Genomic DNA, 21,886 nt, shown 5'->3' with positions numbered 1-21,886 from the left:
ATATATTATACATGGATATTTATATCGTATAATATATATTATCATGGCCAAAAGCTGTGTGAGCCTCCAGACGATATTATGAATCTCAAACGACCGTGTAGGGTTCTCTGACGTCTCTTGTTCTTCCACGTCCACATCAATCTGAAGTAGACTGAACCACGACATGGAGGAGAAAGGGATTGTTGACCGCGGTTGTCTCCCGCCGGAGCCTTGCTGCCGAGGGACCACCGCCTCGGCAGCGGTCAGCGCTTAGGCACCACCGCCTCCTGCAGCGCCGAGGCGGTGGTCCCTCGGTAGTGGGAAGCGGGGCTCAAGCGGGAGACATTCGAGGCCAACAATCCCTTTCTCCTCCATGTCGTGGTTCATGTACTTCAGGGAGTCAAAGCCAAAGTTCCTTTCCCCCAATTCATTCTCAACCATGGCTGAGATAACCCCCACTACGAGTCTCGTTGTGGAAATACCAGAGACGAGAGCCCGACGTATTATGCGCCATAACACCAACAGCGTGTACAACACTTTGTGTGTACGCGTGTGTACGACACACGTGTTACAGTCCTGGAGCTCTATATCTAAATAATATCATATAATACATAGATATCTATATCATATAATACATATTATCACGGCCAAGCTGTGTGCGCCTCCAGACGATATTATGAATCACAAACAACTTTGTCGGGTTCTCCGACGTCTCTGGTTCTTCCACTTCCACATCAATCTGAAGTAGACTGAACCGCGCGCTGCCTGCTGTTGGCTGCCCGCTGCCAGGCGGTGCTGATTCGCGGTGGTGCTAATTCGCGGTGGTGGTGCCTCGCGGCAACCGGCGGCAGGCAGCATGTCGCAGTTCATACTTCAGGGAGTCAAAGCCAAGGTTTCTATCCCCCAATTCCTTCTCAACCATGGCTGAGATAACCCCAACTACAGTCTCGTTGTGGAAATACAAGAGACGTCAAAGAACCGACGTGTTATGCGCCATAACATCAACAGCAAACACTGTGTGTAATCACACACACACACACACACACGTGGCGCTCGCACGGTTGTGTCTTATTGGCGGGCCAAATTCTCTGGGCGGGCCAGGGAGAGAAAGGGGAGGAGTTTAGATCCTTTATGACGACATATGAGACCACATTCCAAATCAGCACGCTTGAGCCTCCGTTATTTCAAGGTGAGCAGAACACCTAGTGCTCGTTTTACACCGAACGCAAGTTTTAGCCACTGGGGGACCATAGGCAGGCTAGGGGAACTCATATTTATGTTAGAAAACCTCATAAAGTGAGATTTTCATGCCATGGGACCTTTAATTAAAAAAACATGGGCAATCAATTTGAGTTTATAACAGTCTGTTTATTAAACAAGGTAAAGATACAAAGGTTTTTTTTTCTTTCATTTTTTTTTTAAACATTGATAATTGTAGTTTTGCTTCTCAGTCCTGGCTGTGCATATTTAGTTGTCTAGAAACTGTATATGAAACCACAATGCAAGACAGGAAAAGGAGTCATAAATCTACACAATATATTTTGATAGAGAACATGGGTTAAACAGTTTTTATACAGATTACAGCTTGGGTTACTCCATGCGGAAGAGATAAAAAAATAAACAAAACAAACAAATGTCTACACGATTGAATACTGCAAAACACAATACACAGAGATGGAATAGATTGGTCGCGGGATGATAAAACAGTTAAGGCTTAGACGAAAAGAACTGGTGTAAAAACATGAATGTTAATACGATACAGGTAGACTAAAAATCATTACAGTAAGTTTATACAGAAATATACTTTTTTTTTAATAAAAACCCAAGTAGGATGGTTTATGAAAACATAAAATAGATACAATAGATGAGTTACATGTTTTACAGTACAGCAACATGTACAATTCCCCCTTTTCTTGAAATAGAGGATCACGTTAGAGAGGCAGGGTCTGTTGTTGGCGTAGATGAGTTCTCTCAGGCCTTCTCAGGGCTTGAGTTTTTATTCTGTCTTTTTTTTCGTTTTGTTTTGAAAACATACTTTATACTGTATATTTACCTTACAATATTTCTCAATTCCATCTCCAACTTTAGTCAACTGATAGCACCTTTCATTGGTCCCCTGCTGAATACAGGGTGCCCATTTACAAGCAGAGATGGAACTTCCTGTTAAGAAAGTAAAGGTCCTCTTGGGTATTTTTAAAGATGTGGCAGGACTTATACTTTCCGAAACTGGAATCGTGCACATCGGCCTATTAGTACCGTCCCGAGTGACCAGAGGTTAAAAGTTACATTAAAATACAACAAACAATACTGTATACAATGAAGGAATACTAAAAGTTTAAAAATAAAAACTATCGAGGGAGAAGCCTTGTGCCCACATTGTCAAAAAAGGCCCAAAGAATACGCCTTTATACTGCAGTTCAGTTCAAACGGGTAAAGCTTGGCATTATTTTTCATAGACGGAGTATAAAAATACTCTATTGGGACAGAATAGTTATACAATAACAGCTTCACATTTTGGTCAAATAATGAGCGGCCTATTTCAATCTAGTAACAGTTGAAACGTTTAGTTGAAAATAACATGGAGTTGATACAACTACACTGCATCAACAGAACACATTAGAAGCAGATGTCGGTAGCATTTATGAACAACATATTCTGAGTTAATAATTGATACATGAGCTCAAAAATCTTAAGGTTTGTATGGCACGGAAGGACAGTAATTGAATTGTTTATCGTCAAAGAATTTCAGCAAAGATTAAAACTATCAAATACGGTGTAATAGAAGATGTGGAAAACAGTATTTTTCAAATTTGTTTCGCCTACGTGACGGTATTTTTAAACCTCGAACCTATACTTTTACAATATAATTTAGAGTCGTACAGACTAGAGTCGTTTCAATTGGTCCAGCAATTCAAAAGAATGCTTCATTCATCCCTCACCATATCTTTCAGTTTTGTCCAAAAAAAACTGCTCCTTGCAGCATAACCAACATTGTAGCATGCTTCAAACGCTCCACCTCTGTGCCAAAAAGAGCTCCTTCAGTCTGCAGTCAACCCAAATTGTTGTCTTGGCAGCTGGCTAAAGCAATCCTGCTCTCTGCTGGACCCAACATAAAGACTTGGCTGATCATCAGTCTGGGCGACTTAAAATACTGGAGCTATCCTTAAATAATACACCGCTTTAACACCAGCCTCTTTTGAATTGTCTCCTACCGATTGCCCTTCTTTTCATGGAGGTGGATCTGACCCTGTAAACGTGTATATGTATATATATATATATATATATATATATATATATATATATATATATATATATATATATATATATATGTATATATGCGCGATATAAAAAAGAACAAATAAACAGTAATGGGAACGACTGTTGGTCTGGACATGGTCCGTACTCCTAGCTGCCCCAAGTGATGCCATTTTGGCTCTCCTTTCTCCAAGACAACATGAGCCCGTAACCGCAAGGCCTAAAAGTGCTTAAGGATTATCTTTGGATGTGAACAGAGTACACCCAACAAACTCTTTCAAAAAAAAGTATATTTCTCAATTTCTTTATAAGGGCTAATTTCATCTGGCACATTTTTTTTCGAAACCCATTTCATGGAATTGAAAGAAATTAAAAAAACAAGGACATTAAAACTGAAAGGGGCTGATGCATCCGGCAGCGAACATATCGCCTACCAAAGTGCGGACTGAATCTGACGCCAGACATTCTCGGCCCGCGTCGTTCCCCTAGTTCGTCGCACTGGTCCGACGCACTAGTTTCGTCGCACTAGTATCGTCGCACTTGTTTTGTTGCACCAACGGAGCTCAATCGTTACATTCGTTAAACGGGGGAAGGGAACAAAATCCAAAAAATACTAACAAAACAAAGCAACGTGTGCTGCTGAGTATCGCTTCAGCAGATGACCTATGTCACAGACAGGGGTGGCGGGGAGGTCAAAGGTCGTCCGTGTACAGGCTCCTCCCTTCTCCCCCCGCCCTCCCATGCTCATGTCGGGTGTCCATAGCACAGGTAGATCTAATGTTGAGGGCCGCGTGTGCAGGGTGTAGGGCCCCTCTCTCTCCAGGCCTGCGGACTACGAACCATCGTCGTCTTCGTCATCATCATCGTCATCATACCGTGTCTGCTGCTGGCTCCCAGGGGCCTGGGGGGGGGCTTAGATGAGGGAGATGCGGATGGGGATGTTGGGGGATTCAGTTCTCTGGGGAGACTGGTGGCTGACCAGGTGCTCCACCACCGTGTGTTTGGACATGTGCTTCATAAGGTAGGTCTCCTGTTAAAGTCAAAGGGGAAATGTTAATGTTATATGGATCTTTTAAACATGTGCTTCATTAGGTAGGTCTCCTGTTAACATCACAGCGAAATATTAATGTTATATTGATCTTTAAAACATGTGCTTCATTAGGGAGGTCTCCTGTTAACATCACAGGGGAAATGTTAATATTATGTTGATCTTTAAAACATGTGCTTCATAAGGTAGGTCTCCTGTTAAAGTCAAAGGGGAAATGTTAATGTTTTATTGATCTTTATAAAACATGTTAAATATGCTTCATAAGGTAGGTCTCCTGTTAATAACACATGGGAAATATTAATGTTATATTGATCTTTATAAAACATTTACATTTGCTTCATAATATAGGTCTCCTGTCAATATCACATGGCAAATATTATGCTAACTGTTTTCAAAATGATAGTGAAGGCGCGATAAGGCACTCACTGAAGTGTAGGCGCGCCCACACATGCTACAGCAGTAGGCCTTAGCGTTCTTGATGGCGTGCGCTGACAGGTGGATCTGGAGTGAGGCGGAGTCCGAGTAGGCCCGGTAGCAGTTGGGACATTTGTACGGCTTGTCTTTGTTGTGCTGTCTCTGGTGGGACTGTGGAAGCAAACAACACAACCGCAGATAAGATTCCAACCACAGGAAATTAAATATGATCGATGACATGTCCTTTACGGAGACTAAAATCCAGTATTGAAATGGTTAATGCAAATGGTATGTAATAATGTTAGCGTTGGCTTTCAATGAAGGTCAGTTAACTAATGAGTAATTAATGAGTAATTAATGATTATTGTGTTCACCTGGAGGTTCGAGAGCTGGGTAAAGGCCTTTTCACATCCCGGATGGGCACATTTGTACGGCCGGTCCCCAGTGTGGATTCTGTGGGAAGTAAAAAATACGTTGTTTACGCGAGACCAGAGGCAAGCTTGTTCTATAACGTTACCCGTAGATCCATAATATTCACGATCAAAAATAGGATTCCCTTTTGCACTGTCGAAGATGTGATTGAAATGTGTGCTGCTTGAGCTGTGTGTGTTACAGTATAAAGAAAAGTACATTCAAAAAAAGAAAGGTAATTCATCAGTCAAGGATAGAAGTGTTGAAAAATCCACTGCGCACGGTTGAATCCATGATTCAAGATTCCCCCTCCACCTCTGTCCCAGTGTGCATGGTGGAGGCCTCATACCCCACCCACTCCTGTCCCGGTCTGCATGGTGGTGGGCGGAGGCTGACCTGGTGTGCTGCTGCAGGTGCGACAGCTGGCGGAAGGAGTTCTCGCAGTAGGAGCAGTGGTAGGGCTTGATGCCCAGGTGGATGCGCAGGTGCTGGGCCAGGTACGAGGCGTTGGCGAAGGACTTGGAGCAGTGGGGACACTTGTGGGGCTTGGCCTCCGTGTGGGACTTGGAGTGGATCTGCATCTCCGACTTGGTGAAGAAGGTGAGCGGGCACACCTTACACCTGGGGTTTGGGGGGCCACAAACGTGAGTCAGGGGTCGTCTTGGTCGTCTCAAAGCTTTGATCCTTCCCCCTAGTCTTAAAGGTGAGGTAGGCAATGTGGAGAAAGCAGCCAGAGTAAGCTTGACTTTGAAACTATATACACTATTGGCAAGATATCAGAGCCTCAGTCTGACTTCAGTACTACAGCAACAGCACCGATGTTGCACCAACGATGCAACAGCACTCAATAAACCATTGCGAAAGCAGACCTTTCACAATATCTAAAGAAAGATAAACTGATATCGTTCTTAAACTGATAACACAAAACCATAACAAGATGTATTTTAACGGCACGACAACTTCCTGGGTATAACTACATGCAAGATTTAGGGTCCAAAATGTGATTAGGAAAGTAATTTACATTTATAACCCTGAATTGTTTGACCTGCCAAACATCCAATCTATTGGTTCTTGGAAGTGATTTGTGTTGTAAACTCTGGACCCCGATTATAGCCCCCCTCCCCAACCTGTATGTCTTGCCCTCTTTGGGGGCGATGGTGACGCAGCCCTGGTCCGCCATGATGGGGTACGGCACCACCAGCAGGGGGCCCGACTGGTTCTCCGCCTTGATCTTTTTCCGGCCCCTGGGGGCCTTGGGCGGGGGTCCCAGGAGCCCCGCCAGGCCCCCCGTCTTCATGTGGTCCATGCCGGGGCCGCTGGCCAGCCCGGAGAGGATGTTGACGCCCGGGGCCCCGCCCATGCGGTTCTGGCCGCTGGAGGTGGGCGTGGTGGGGGTGAGGGCCTCCGAGGTGCCGTGGTTCTCGGGTCGCGACGAGGGGGCCAGACCTGTTGGGGTTTCGGGGAAGATCAGAGATGTATCCGTACAGAGCAACAACCTACAGAATCTGCAACAAAAAAAAATCTTTACAGAGGGGGGGGGGGGGGGATACTAGGGAGACCCCCTAGTCAAGTCAACAAGCCTTTGAGGACGTTAAGTTCAGATGCTCCTCCCACATCTAGCTCTAGCCTTGGATCCGCCTCCCTGGGTTTGTTTAAGCCCTGCGCTCCGATTGGCTGCATAACGGCCTCTTATATCTGAACTGCGCGTCTTTACGTTCAGGGATTACACCCATGTGGTTAAACATGCCTCGTTCAGTAGAGCCCCAGCTAGTCGCTTAAACAACCCCACAGCCCGTGACCTCCCTTTAGTGCCTCCCCTCCCTCCCTCCCTCCCTCCCTCCCCAATGTGGAGCAGGTGGTTTAGCGGGCTGTTAGGGTTGTCCAGCCACCTCAACGGCCATGACATAAAACCCTCTCTGATGTTACGGTACTCCAGCCATCCCAGCTTTTCCTTATACAGTTGTGGGATATTCCCGCTTCCCCCTCCCCTCAATACACCTCCTGGCTGCCAGGCTTCCCGTCGTCTCCCCCGTTATCCCCAGCAAGGGGGGAGCCGACAGCGGTACCTGACACGTTAGTAGACAGTGGGTGACGGGGGGGGGGGTTGCTCACCAATCTGCCTCATGTGCCAGTCTTCCCACAATCCTTTGGCCTTCACTGCTGACATGTTGTCCATGTTTGCGTCTGAGAAGTTGTAAGGTGATCGGCACATTTTTTTTCCCATGTATTGCATAGCAGCGCAGATGATGATCACACCACCCATGTAAAACAACAGCACCATGCACATTTCTAAACAGGGCGGACTGTCCGGGGGTGGCCGTCTGGAAGGGTGGTCTATGTTGGACATCAATCGCCTGAGGGGGACCCCCACCCCCCCGGATACCTTGTGGTTTAGTAGGGGGGCTACGTCAACATGACGGGGGAAGCGGTGGCGTGCTATTAATACTGTGTATAATAGTGCGATGTCAAGCGCCTTTTGATTCTCTTTCGAGTTTCAGGATATCCTGCTGACTGTGAATCGCCATGGTCGTACGACCGGGGAGAAATTAAAATCCTCAACAAACTATGAGAATTTTCATTTCTGCTGCGTTTTTGACCACAAAGAGGAGGAGAGAATACGTGACCGAATCGTTCTTCAAAAACAACAACAGCAGCAGCAGCAGCAACAGCAGCAGCAACAACAAACCAAACAATGTAATAAAAAGGCAAGTGCCAAGGTACTCGCCTAACAAGTTAGGACTCAGATTCTGATAGATCCAATGTGCTGACGCCCCCACCGTACCTGGTCCTGAGCTGGAGGGGGGGCGTGCGTGCAGGGCGATGTCAGGCTGCCCGGAGCCCACCTGGGACTGGGGCTGGGATGGGTGGTGCCCTTGGACTTGGTGGGGCTGAAGCTTGGGCACCTGCATGCCATGCTGGATCCCACCACCACCACCACCACCGCCGCCACCACCCCCACCGTCGGAGGGCGAGGAGGGCATCATCAAGGGCTGCTGGGAGGAGCTGGACGTCGGGGGCAGGTGGAGCGGGCGGATCTTCTCGGCCATCAGCTGCTCCTTGATCTTGTTGATGAGCACCAGGTTATCCAGCTGAAAGGGTCAAGGGTCAGCCTCAGGAGGTCAGGGGTCAGACTCAACAGACGACCGCCGTCCGTGTGTGAATGTCATCCTTGGAGTAAATAATCAATCTTATCCGAGCCACAAACCCCTCCCACCCAACTGGTCGACGATATCCGACTAAACGTTTGCTGTGTTTTATGCTCTCCTACTAGGTTATTATTATCACCTTCTTGTTAACCCAAAGCTGGCGCTAACGAGCCCTGTAGCATTAAAGCAGACTTGAGAATAAATATTCCATAGTTTCCAAAAGGTTAGGCACTTCAAACGGCCAAGAGACCTTTAGACACATAGATGCAAACAGCCAACGTTTGACGCGGCAACCATAACAAAGCACGTAAAAGGCCCTTTAAGGGCTTTGACTGTTCCACGCCTGCGTTTGAACCCTGCTAAGCAGCGTTAAACTAATGGAGACTTTTGTTTGACAGGGTGGCGACTCTCCCACAACCTTCCACAGCTATTATCTGAATCCATATCATAAAAGAGATTAAACAATAAACGCACTCTCAAAGGCTCTCACACAGCTATGACTCCGGAACCACCACCGCCACCATCTCACACGCCAATCCAAGGTACAGAACCGTCCACAGCTGTCTACAGAAGGGGCTTCCCGTGCAACAGCAGGGTCCCCTGGTGGTTCCCCACTCTCTCCAGGTAGGGCCTTCCACACGGGGGGGGCTAGGAGGGGACTTACCTGGCTGGGCATGGAGGGAGGAGGAGGCCAGAAGTATGGGTTGTTGAACCGGGGCTCAGCCATCCTGTGATTAGAAATATCAATGATTGGTTGTGGGACAGATGCTCATATTTCATGAATGGTTGTTTAAATCAGAGGTGTCCTCTTGAGTTTGTATGCAAGACGTATTATTACTCTTGTGCGTTTAAAAGGACCTTAGATATTGTGTTTTTTGTAAAATATATATAAGTAACAAGTTTTCACAAATACATGGCAATACAGTGTATAGACTCAATACAAACTATACTATTATGTTAACTGAACAATAGATGTCAGCCTATGATGAACCTGGGGCAAAATCGTTGGCTCTTGATTGAAAAATCGGGTTAATAGCGATATTTTTTTACATCACCATCCTATGTTAAGCACAATTGGTTCCACACTAATACAGATGTTTTCTTTATCAACCCCTGGATGCCTGGGATTATTTAAGGAGCAGGTGCTTGCTCTACATTCACAGCAATTCAACATTCATTGAATGTTTTGTTTGAAATCATTTTTCAAGCAGTTGTTGCTTTTTATTTCATCATGTGTGAGCTGGTTATGTATCGATGCATTTCCATGATTAAATGTATCTGTTCAAATTTTTTTACAACTAGTTCATGAATAGGCCTGCATTGCTTGTGATTTAATGTTTAGTTATTATCTATGAATATTTAATCAAATTAAATCGGCCATCATACAAAGTTGCCAATATTTAGATAATGTCGCTATTACTGTAAGACAATTCATGTATTCACCAAGGTATTACACGTCTGGGTAGGCTATTACACATCAATAGTAATACCATAGGAATCCCGAATACATAGTGAAAGGGCATGCCTGCGCACCCCTAACAAGTTGGATAACAACAATTTGCAAGGTACGTTTCTTAAGCATGTAAACCGAATCGCCTCTCATGGTAGCATCGATTTTTTTAAATCTGGCAATGAATGTCTTACAATAAGTATATGTCGTTACTCTCACAAAAAAGAGCCTTAGTAAACTTGACATCGCTTTTTTTGATAGCCTACCAAAACATCGTGTGTGTGTGTGTGTGCGTGTGTGTGTGTGTGCGTGCGTGCGTGCTACTGCGGCCCAGCCTGTGCGACCCAGACATTCTCAGACACTTTAGGTAAAACATTTCCAGACAAAAGAGAAACAAAAATGGCAGCCTTATTTTTATAAGGCGGGACGCCATATTCTGCAGACCCCCCCCCCCAAAAAAATGTGGAACATGTACGTCTATTGCAGAGGATGGAGGCGCCGACCCCCTCGCTCAATGCTGTGTTTATCATGTCAAAGGCATGAAGGATTGTTTACGGCGATTTGCAGGTTTGAATAGCCCGGCCTCCCCTCCTAAAAAAACTGACACTTCCTACAGCGACCATGCCCTGCAAAAACACCACGGAAATAGCAAAGATGCGGAGTCGTTGCCGATGCATTGGTAAAACAATAGCATTGCAATATAAAGGGCATAATGTTGCACATGTACGCTCCCGTGTCGCTCGGGAGGCGAACCGTCGCAGCCCAAAAAAATCACTTTGGCTTGTTTTTTTTTTTACATTCGGCAACTTTCTGACGAATCAAGACACAGCAAAAGAATGTGAACAATGCAAACGCGTTCGAGGACCATGTTGCGTGTTAGAGATCTGCAAAAACAGTGCAGCGGTGGAAATACGTGCAGAAATACCTGAGGGAGTCGTGATTGCAGATGTTCTCTTTCCAGAAGAGCTATAATATAAAAGGTTGATGTTCTTTCTGCCAGCCTCCGACACGACCACCGCTTCCGGGTCGCTTTGTTCACTTCTGGGTAGCCTGCACACCGTGCAACACACACACACAGAGGGAGAGAGAGTTGGAAATGTGTCCTAAACAGTGCTGTATTGTTGCTTCGTCGTATTTATGTAGTGTTTTACCGCAATTGTCGTAATCGTAAAAACACTGGATTTAAAACCAACGCTTAGGGAAGCACATTTTATTGAAAGCTATATAGCCCATATTCAATAAGCTCCCAAAAAGCTATTTTATTCTATATAAATGGATATAATAATTATACATTTGACCACCTATAGGACTATACGTAGCCTCGGTCGAAGATGTTTAAGTTGTGAGGTTATACAAATGTTCTTACAATGTCAATTACGAACAATAACGTAAGAAGTGTTACAGCCGCTGTGTAACAACATATTTATTAGACGTGTGGTGATAAGGTCCAAATAAATGACCATGTGGGTCATCATGAACGATGACAAAAATAATTAACATGACCCAAGGCCATATTACGGTATTAACAGGGTAACTACATCCTGGCCACACGAGTTCCGCATAACCCCGCTGTGCTGACAGAAAGCAGCGTGACCGATGTGTGTGTGTGTGTGTGATGGTTTCTGAGATGTCACTCAGTGTGCGTTTCCTGTCCCTTGAGTCTGATGAGGGGACAGACGAGGCGAAACTTGATCATTATTGACTGGTGGAGTCCTCATCTCACTCCTTCATCCCGGTTGACGGCAAATGACCCGAGGAACCCTTACAAATTAACTCCAAAGAGAATGTAGTTCCTTGAACTCATTCATTTTGTTTTTAACATCTTATTGGAAAACTTTTATTTAATTTGGCTATTTTTCTTTCTTTTTTGAAATGATATCCTCAGTGTTGGTGAGTAGGACTATGCTTTACCGAAATCCATAATGCCTCATTTGTATTGATGTCTTGACGTTTTTATTAGGCCTATCCAATATTATATTCACTGTTCTTTTTATTAGCTGTTATTGTATTACACGTTTATATTAATTTGTGTAGGTCGTCCTAGTAGAGACATATTAATGGTACAGTCCTACAGAGGTCGCTCTTGTTTATTCGCCTTTAGTTGATAAACGTTGTGCTGTTCAGTTCTGTTTAGCCACTTTCGTATAAAAACAATGGAGGACATAGACAGAACTGTAGAAACCGGACATTATACGGCGTATGTTGAAACACTTAACCCATTTGTGCCGGCTGCTGCGTGGCGCAACATTGTATCTACTAGATGCAATGTTGCGCCGCGCAGCAGCCGGCACTGTATCTACTAGATACAATGTTGCGCCGCGTAGCAGCCGGCACAAATTGGTTAAACAATTAAGTCGCACATTAAATCGGAAAATCTTATCGCAATAATTACAAAAGTGCAATATTTACAGAATCGCAATGCATATCGGCACTCCAAAATCGTTGATATGTCATATCGTGAGCTCCCTGCTGATTCCCGTCCTTGGCACACATGTCGGAAATGTGAGAAATGTCCGTTTATTAACGTGTATGACCTCTCCCTGTCAGGTTTGGACGGTGATGATGCGACTCCTTCCAATTGGCCAGAGTTGTAGTGAGGAGACTCTGACGAACGCTAACCAAACGCATTGTGACAACTGTCCTCCTGGTGAGTTCAAAACCACAAACCATGGACCCTTCCGGCAACCGGCCCCTGCATTGGTCCGATTACAATGAGAGGGAATGGACTGGAACTCTAGGTCACTTTTCCCTCGATGCCAGCAGAGATCAGATTGGTTGGTTTTGCTTTGTTCCAGGCTATCACGCGTTGGACTCGGAATCCAAGGCCGGATACAGATGCAAGAGGTGTGAGGGCCGCACCTTCACCTCAAGAAGAAACCACGTGGACGAGTGTTTGAAATGCAACACGTGTCAAGGAGGTGAGTTCCTTGCCATGTTTTTGATGTTGGGTGGGTAATGTCATGTTAATGATTTCCGACCATTACAAAATACCACTGAAGAAACCTCTTGAGCAAACAGCCACTGCAGAAATGTAGAAATCAAAACTTAACTTGCGAGGTCTGGTCCCCACGTTTTTGTGTGTGTTTGATAATGAAATGCCCTATCGGACTCATCCACAGGTGGCATGATGGTGTCAACCGAATGCGACTACAACAGGGATGCTGTGTGTGTATGCCAAGATGGATGGTTCCCCGGACCCTTTATTAACAAACTGGAATGTCTCCCTTGTTCCGGTTTGTAAAAAATCAACCTCACACAAAGCCTGTTTCTGAACCCCTCCAGAAGGGAGACTGTAACTCTGTGGACTGTAACTTTACAGAGCTGCCTAACAGTAACGGTTTGTTGTCATTTCAGGGCTCCGAAGTGATGACGACCCCAGGTGGGAGTACTTATAAAATAAGAGTCCCAATACAATTTATTTCGGCATTGATATCTGGAGTAGCACAATGTTACATCTTGTTCTGACACATTTGGTCAATATTTACGATTATACCGAAATTCACTCAGTTGTGTCCTCGAGCACAGGACAAGATGCCTCAGTCAGTTTAGTGTGTTTTTGAAATGAACTGCAGACCATATAGCTGCATTTGTCAGAGGGACTGATACATGCATCAGTCAACGGAACAGACAAGTGTCTTTTTGTCTCAAGTGTGTTTTTTTAAAGGCCCACCTACACATACTTATGGCAAATATTGTGAATGCTTGGAAACCAAGTTAGTCTTGACGTCAATCAGAAGGGCACAGAGTTGTATCTACAGCTCAAGCCCCCTAGAGGGCGCTAATGGGGGCACTTAGGTTGCTAATGGGAAAAACAGTGTAGCATTAAACCTGCTTGAAATTGAAAATGTTCTTTAATATGTTTTTGTGTGCCTGTGTGTGTGTGTTTTCAGGAAAGAATGTATTCTACCGCCAAGGAATCCGGGGGGTCAGAAGTCAACCCCCGGCAACACCCTCCTAAACTCCACGGGGCGTGGCCCATCAGAGGGGACATCAGGGACATCAAGACCCAGCCGCAGCCCACCAACTGACCCGGGTAAGGGAGGTCCCCATTTAGAGCGGCTGTTGGTAAGATGTGGCTGTTGCCAAAGAGAGCGAGCACAGCAGAGCAAGAATAATGATAAACAACCCCAAAAGAAGGGGTACCCTACCCCATAGGGTTCCCATTCCCTCTCTGCTCCCTCCCTCAGTACTTTTCTCCACCTTTGAGGATGTTGTATTGGTTGCAGTCACCTGACGCGTAGCTATAACACTGTGTGCATGCATGTTACTGACAAGGCAAAGTGGAGTCCCGAACCAACTAGGGAAGAGATGCACTGATTTTGACCGAAAGGAGGGAGCAGTCTGAAAACGAAATAGTCGGATACAGAGGCACATTAAACCCTAAACAGATATTCCCAAAGAGCATTTCACTCAAAAGCTGATGGAATGCTACACCATTTTTAACAAAATCAAAACTTAAATATAACCGCAAGCGGTGATTAACAGGGTCCGAGCAAAATTAAAAGTCAAGAACACACTAATGGAAGATATATAAATATGACATAATTATGAACTTTCAGGTGAGCTGCAGAGCAATGGCCGAATGTCATGTTCAGCTTGTTCATAATGCTCTAATCGGGATTCGAACTCTCAACCTAAGGATGACCTGTACAAGGCATTATCCTATTGAGCCTCTTATAAACCTGAACTGCAGCCTCATTCACATGGTCAAAATGTCTATTGATAAGCACACAACATCCAGAAAACTCCAAGCACACATTTCTCAAGTGAATTAATGGCTTTCTTAAAAGCATATACCTGAAAAATCTTTGAAATTCAACATAAAATAAAAAAAAAACAGAAATTAAACATTTTTAGTCAAGAACACTAACGGAAGAAATATAAATATGACAGAGTTAATTATGAAGGAAAAATGGTTAACGAAGAAGTTCCCCTTAAGGTCAGATTCTTTGAAACTGATGAGTCAGAATGTTGATTGCCTGATGAATTTCTAGTGTTGTTCAATATTGTGTTTCTTAAATGAGTACCACTGAATGTCATGTTCAGCTTGTTCTAATCAGGATTCGATCTCTCAACCTAAGGATCACTAGTACATGGTATTAACCCATTGAGCCACTGACATTCCGGTACAGCATGAAGCCTCGTTCACATGTTGAAAATGTCTATTGATAAGCACACAACATCAAGAAAACTCCAAGCACACATTTCACAAGAGAATTAAGGGCTACAGAACTGTATAATAAAGGAGAATAAAGGAGTACAGAACTGAAAATTTGCCCTGTTAATGATATCCACCTAATGATAGCTGTATGGTAGCTATACATTAACAAAATAGTCATATAGGCAAAATGGGTTGAGACTGTGGACGTTTGGCTTTTCTATGAAATTGTGGGAAAAGTAAACATTTTTAGAGCAGAAGACCAGGGTGAAAAAGATGCATCTGATTTTAGAGATTAATATGATGAAAGAATTTTGAGTCCAAGTCAATCTGGTAAGGAGAAATAAGGCTAGTTCATAATCTTTTACAATAGTGCCACCTTTGGGTGAGGTACCACAAATTTGCTAACCATACCTGAAAATTTCAAGAGTTTTCGACTTACGGTATAGGCTGCAGTATGACTTTTACAGAATTTGAGGGGAAAAAAAAAACATCACAGAAACGTAGGGGACCAAGCAGTTTCGCTGCTCGGACCCCTAAACATTACCTACAGCATAGAAGAAGACGAGCTAAATGTTATCTTTTAACGATTGTAATTGATCAACAAACAAGATGTTCCTCTTGACATAGAATCCAGAAAGTACCCATGGGTCCTTCTGCCCATCTGAAGAACTCAACAGTCTTTATCCATTAACATATATCAACAAAGCCTTGATCCAAGAGTAATCTCGGAAGGATTGGTTATTATGTTTTCAAGAACCAAGAACGAAAGTCTGATTTCTGAGACTCATCCAATTTGTTTCTTCATCAAAAGGAGATCAGATCTTTTGAAGCTCTCCACACACACACACACACACACACACACACACACACACACACACACACACACACACACACACACACACACACCATGCTACCGCAACAGTCTTGTAAAAGACAGTGTGTTGGTCCTATATGTATCAGAGGATCGCTGGCAGTTTCAAGTGGCATTGATGGCGACACGGTGGTTGAACTCTTCTTACCCCTGTGGTTCTTCCCAGCAGACAGCAACACCATGATGATGGTTTTGATAGTGGTGGTGGTGGTGACGGTGGCCTTTCTGATCTGTAACTGGTTAGTGGCCTTGGCCCGCATCCTATACCGCACCAGACTGCCTGTGGCCAGCGATGACCTGGAGTCCACTTCCCTGGGGTGGAAGTTGAACGGTAATAGTGCCATGATACTAACCGCCTAAAGGAGACATATTATACCACCAGGTGTGAGTGTGATTAGCCTTACAAGCCGTTTCGAAGATCTGCCCCATATGACATAGTGGGAGTGTCCACCTAGATCTGTGCTGGATGAGCAAAGTTTACTTCAGTCCACTGCTAGGCTGGTAGACTGATCTATCCAGCACAGATCTAGGTGGACACGCCCACTAGTGATGTCATATGGGGCAGATTTTCGAAACGGCTTGTAAGGCTAATCACACTCACACCTGGTGGTTAATCAATCATCATCACACCTGGTCTAGTAATCATTACTAACGGTGTTTATGTTTACTAATGGTGTTCGTATTAACTAGGGTAAAGCTGTTAATGCTAAGTGTCGGCTTAGCTCAGGAGGTAGAGCAGTTGTCTTGTAACCGAGAGGTTGCTAGTTTGATAGATGTTGATGTGTCCCTGAGCAAGACGCTTAACCCTAACTGCTCCTGACGAGCTGGCTGTCACCTTGCATGGTTGACTCTGCCGTCGGTGTGCCAATGTGTGTATTAAACGATGTAAGTCGCTTTGGATAAAAGCGTCTGCTAAATGCCCTAATTGTAAGGTATTCATTTAAACAGGGTCAGAGTTAACCTTTAACTCTTAACCCCTTAACCAGCTCACTTTAACCACTACTCTACTATCCTCTATGCTAATTTTGTTTAATAATGCGCACAACTGCATTTACTCACTTAAATTCAGGTTCTTTAATGTACCCTTAATATATATTAATGTATCTATGCAAAACACCTTGCTGCCACTGTATATAATTTATATAATATCAATCAAACAAATCCTAATTTGATCAGAATAGGGACCTAGATCAAAGGTCTAGGTTGGTTTGCAATAGTATGTCCATGTGAAAGAAAAGCCTATTTGCAAATAACCCACATCAAACTATACGTTGTTTGTGAGTCAATACTGTATCAGCACTTGTGACGGGAAACCGTGAGATTAAAATCAGTTTCCTCTGTCCTCTGACAGCTCAAGAGAATCTTCCTCCCAGCAGCATGGTAAGTTCACATTTTATGTATTTATGTTTAAACAAAACAGAAAAATAAAAGTGTATAGCATGTTCTTCATGTCTATCTGATTAAAATATGACGTGAAAGATATGGAAAGAATCATTTTGGTACAGCTTTGGTAAAACAACGGTAAAGGCATGCATGGTGGTTTATGTGGTTCAATTTCTAGGAAATGAGGCATGAGGGAGGTTACAGGTTAGGGGTTTCAACTCCTACTACTTATTTTCTCTATCAAACAACACAATCTCTCTCTCTGTATATATGTTCCTATTTCTGTCACATTTTCAACATGTCTCTTCTCTCTCTCTATCCAGATGGTGAGAATGTAAGAGGAACATATATTGAGAGGGAGAGAGAGAGAGAGAGAGAGAGAGAGAGAGAGAGAGGGAGAGAGAGAGCAGGAACATGTTTTTATGAATCCCCCCCCCCTCTTTCTCTCTCCAAAGACTCTTCATGTTTGTGAGGAGTCTCCCGCGATGCTGTTCTCTCAGGGCCTGATGGCAGCCCATCCCAGCCACCAATACCCCCTGCTGAGGCCCATGGAGGCTCCTGGTGAGACCAAGCATACAGGGCCACACATATGTCCTGGGGGGGCCTCCTCATTCTCTCTCTCTCTCGCTCTCTCTGGATCTCTCTCTCTCTCAATCTCTCTCTCCCTCTTGCTCTCGGTCTCGCTCTCTCTGGATCTCTGTCTCTCTCTCTGGGAGTGAATTTTTCCCGGAGCTGGGTTAAAGAATGGCTAGTATGGCGGTCATAGATGCTTTAAATGTATTGTACACGGTAACAAAACCGAATGCAAAAATAAGCTTTAAGGTGGTCCGATTTATGTCCTCTCCTGATGGCAGAACGACACATATCCGCTGGCTGCCATTATTTATACTTGGGTCGAACACAGAACTGTACATCAATACACTTGACATTGAGAGTTCTGTTCCTCCGGCATGAGGAAACACAGGGATGGAAATATTGAGAGTGAGGAGTGTAGGTTACATCGAATGTCTCCGATAGACTCGTTTAAACCAACATTACTCCCCATATAAGGGGGTTCATAAATGGCATAATTTATCTCACATTTTTCCATCAGACATCACACATTGCCAATATGTGATGCATGCATGCTTCACACATCGACGCAATGCTGACGTCAAGGTTTCATCACAACCAAATTTTAGAAACCTGCAGTATATTTTTTTCTTTCCCTTTAGACAGGAAACTCCCTTTGTGCACAAGGACAGATTCCCTCACCATAGCAATACAGTTATACCAGCGTGTGTCCTGCAAATTAAAAGTTCCCTTTTCCGAAATGAACAGTAGTTTCAGGTTTAGTCAGAGCCATAGATGGATGAAGGGAGGGTCGAACCGCTTAAAATAGTCCAAAGCAGATCGGTTGAATGGGTGGAAACTGAGCATCAGTTGCCTTTGCAAACATTGCAAATTGGTATGAGTATTGGTATCTCACATTGGTATGAGTATTGGTATCTCACATTGGTATGAGTATTGCAGACTGACCTGCTCATCATTGGTATATAATTATTTTATAGTATTATGGTATAATTACATAACTAACTAAAATAAGCTACAAAACGGCTAAGTTCAAATGTGATTATACGTTTAAGGTAACATATGTAACATTATCACTATGTTATCACCGTGCCTCTCGGAAGGAGCTCACAGTTGTATGTTAAAGGTCACACATTATTCCACCAGGTGTGAGTGTGATCAGCCATATCTTTCCGTCATACATGTAGGTGGACACGCCCACTTGCGATGTCAGAAGAGGTGGATTTACAAAACGGCTTGTAATGGCACACACTTTTACAGAATCACACTCACACGTGGTGGAATAATGTGTGAACTTTAACATACAACTGTGAGCTCCATCGGAGAGGCGCGGTGATAACATAGCAAGACAAAAACGACCTATTGTGTCCAGAGACTATTATTCTTAACCAAGCAAAGCTGCACCCAGACCTCCACCCCCCCATCTCGCTCCAACCTAACCTCCACCCCTCGACCCCTGTCCCGTCCCCTTCTCCCCCCAGCATCAGCCCTCCCCCTGACCTCCTCCCCAGGAGGTCAGGAGCGCTGGCCCCCGGCCGTCCTGTACTCCCTCATCCAGGAGGTGCCCCTGCGGCGCTGGAAGGAGTTCCTCCGTCACCTGGGCGTGGCCGAGCAGCAGATGGAGCGGGTGGAGGTGGAGGCCGGGGTCGCCTGCCTGGGCTCCAGGGAGAGGCAGTACCAGATGCTGAGGCTGTGGACCCAGCGGCCCGCGTCCGCCCTGCCGGAGGTGTACGCCGCGCTGCAGCGCATGGAGCTGGCCGGCTGCGCCCAGCTGCTCCGGGAGCACCTGGGGACCCTGGGGCTTGGGGGGGCAGAGTGAAGGGCCCCTCCTGGAGACCATGGGGCTGGAGGGGGGGGCAGAGTGAAGGGCCCCTCCTGGAGACCATGGGGCTGGAGGGGGGGGCAGAGTGAAGGGCCCCTCCTGGAGACCATGGGGCTGGAGGGGGGGGCAGAGTGAAGGGCCCCTCCTGGAGACCATGGGGCTGGAGGGGGGGGGGGGGCAGAGTGAAGGGCCCCTCCTGGAGACCATGGGGCTGGAGGGGGGGGCAGAGTGAAGGGCCCCTCCTGGAGACCATGGGGCTGGAGGGGGGGGGGGGCAGAGTGAAGGGCCCCTCCTGGAGACCATGGGGCTGGAGGGGGGGGGGGGGGGCAGAGTGAAGGGCCCCTCCTGGGGACCATGGGGCTGGAGGGGGGGGCAGAGTGAAGGGCCCCTCCTGGAGACCATGGGGTCTCCAGGAGACCCCATGGTCTCCAGACATTACTCTTCTTCGAGTAATGTCTCGAAGAAGAACCTGGCAATGAATGTAGAAAAATCGGCCTCTTCTGACATCACAAGTGGGCTTGTCCACCTAGACCGATCTATCCAGCGCACATCTATGTGGACATGCCCACGAATGATGTCAGAAGAGGCAGATTTTCCAAACGGCTTGTAGCGGGTGATCCACTCACACCTGGTGGTATGATAGGTCACCTTTAAGGAGTAAGTTACGGTTACGGGTGTCATGCTCAAGGTTGCCTACAGGTAGGCTGCAGATATTGGGAATCTAACCCAGAACCTTCCATTCCTACAAATAATTGATACTTCTCTGAAATTGGCCTACACCTTTGATAATGTGAGTCAGTCCTGATAATGTGTATACAGTCAGTCAATATTCACAAAGAATTTGTCTTTGTGAAAAAGTAATTTATTTGTTATAGTTATATTATATTTATATTTATATGTCTGTCCATATTGCTCATTTTCTTGGCTAAAGGATAAAGCGATACTGCGCTAAAGCATGGTAATGTCCGGTTTCTCACTTGCACAACCCGTCGTCCATGAGAACACTATGATTGGTTCTTAGTGCTGGTCAAGACCGTATGCTCATCAGTAACTACTCATAGCAATACAAATCGTACTGACTTTAATTTATTGAGGATTTAATTTTGACTTTTGAGCGCCTGTTCGGTTGATTGTTTGAGGGACCTGCACCTGCTGTTTACACTGCACAAGGAACAAGGGGGTTGATTGGTAGATTGTGTGTATTCAAACCATGCTACCGCCCAGTTTGACCAAGAAACTGCTTTAGGTGCTTTAAGAAATGCCCCTTAACCCACTTTGAAATCATTGAGCATCAATGGAAAAGGGTTTTCATCTTAAATTGACAACAGAAGTAGTGCTTTCTGGTTCTTTGATAATGTGTATTCACTCAGTCCATTTTCAGTATTTATGTTTCCATGTATGCAATTGAGAAACCTCCATTATTCAACCTTTTGAGATGTGTGTGAATAATAATAATTCACATGCATGTCCTCATCAGAATCGATTTATTTGAGGTTCAGTCCAGACATTTGTGGTCTTGCTGTTACGTTGCCGTACCTTATGTTGAAATGTCTTATAACAAATTGGTTTATGCTTTTATAGCTTCCTTCAAATTATGAAATGTCTATTTTTTCTATTTCACATCTCTTGTTTTTGTAAAACATCATAGAATGTGTTATTTATTGAATTTCATTGTTTATTAAAAAATATACACGGAATGCTGGTTCTAATTTAAATGCAGGTCACGGCCACCAGATGGCGCTGTTGACATCTCTGAAAGGGAACTTTCTGGTGCACGATAAATGAGAACTTGTTCGCCCTTCATAGACATTCCACTTGCTTGAATCCCTAGTTTTTATTCATGAGCTCCATCGGCGTGATCTCATCACGACTTGCAAATATGAAGATAAGGAGTCGACACACTGTCCTCATTGGTAATCCTGCTTTTAGTCTTAGCCTCGTGATTGAGATCTAAAACTATTAAAAACTTCAAGATGTGGAGAATTTGTCTTTGTGAAAAAGTAATTGATTTGTTATAGTTATATTATATTTATATTTATATGTCTGTCCATATTGCTCATTTCCTTGGCTAAAGGATAAAGCGATACTGCGCTAAAGCATGGTAATATCCGGTTTCTCACTTGCACAACCCGTCGTCCATGAGAACACTATGATTGGTTCTTAGTGCTGGTCAAGACCGTAGGCTCATCAGTAACTACTCATAGGAATACAAATCGTACTGACTTTAATTTATTGAGGATTTTATTTCGACTTTTGAGCGCCTGTTCGGTTGATTGTTTGAGGAACCTGCACCTGCTGTTTACACTGCACAAGGAACAAGGGGGTTGATTGGTAGATTGTGTGTATTTAAACCATGCTACCGCCCAGTTTGACCAA

General features: G+C 44.8%; 2 protein-coding genes across 3 annotated transcripts; one reads left to right on the top strand and one right to left on the bottom strand.

Moving 5' to 3' along the window:
* Positions 1 to 1,357: 1,357 nt before the first annotated feature.
* znf362b (zinc finger protein 362b) lies at positions 1,358 to 10,716 on the bottom strand. 2 transcript variants are annotated; one of them, XM_079741353.1, is made up of 9 exons: positions 10,629 to 10,716; positions 8,918 to 8,981; positions 7,890 to 8,196; positions 7,220 to 7,291; positions 6,235 to 6,553; positions 5,504 to 5,728; positions 5,071 to 5,149; positions 4,709 to 4,867; positions 1,358 to 4,264 (listed from the first exon to the last, which is right to left on the bottom strand). In XM_079741353.1, exons 2-9 carry the CDS (start codon positions 8,978 to 8,980, stop codon positions 4,148 to 4,150), a joined length of 1,341 nt encoding a protein of 446 aa, XP_079597479.1. In that variant the 5' UTR covers position 8,981; positions 10,629 to 10,716; the 3' UTR covers positions 1,358 to 4,147. The 2 variants fall into 2 exon arrangements, with proteins under 2 accessions (XP_079597479.1, XP_079597480.1); XM_079741354.1 differs by lacking the exon at positions 7,220 to 7,291.
* Positions 10,717 to 11,462: 746 nt separating this feature from the next.
* On the top strand, positions 11,463 to 19,507 carry LOC307078807 (tumor necrosis factor receptor superfamily member 25; the record flags this gene model as incomplete). Its single annotated transcript, XM_079740796.1, has 10 exons — positions 11,463 to 11,593; positions 12,251 to 12,350; positions 12,499 to 12,621; positions 12,823 to 12,936; positions 13,058 to 13,082; positions 13,594 to 13,736; positions 15,905 to 16,066; positions 17,087 to 17,115; positions 17,574 to 17,679; positions 19,170 to 19,507. The coding sequence occupies exons 1-10, from the start codon at positions 11,576 to 11,578 to the stop codon at positions 19,505 to 19,507; spliced, it is 1,158 nt and encodes a 385-aa protein (XP_079596922.1). The 5' UTR covers positions 11,463 to 11,575.
* Between the last annotated feature and the right edge of the window lie 2,379 nt (positions 19,508 to 21,886).

This window comes from Pollachius pollachius, assembly GCF_949987615.1.
Source record: "Pollachius pollachius genome assembly, chromosome: 8".
Taxonomy (NCBI): Eukaryota; Metazoa; Chordata; class Actinopteri; order Gadiformes; family Gadidae; genus Pollachius; species Pollachius pollachius.
This window is presented reverse-complemented; position numbering and strand designations above follow the sequence as displayed.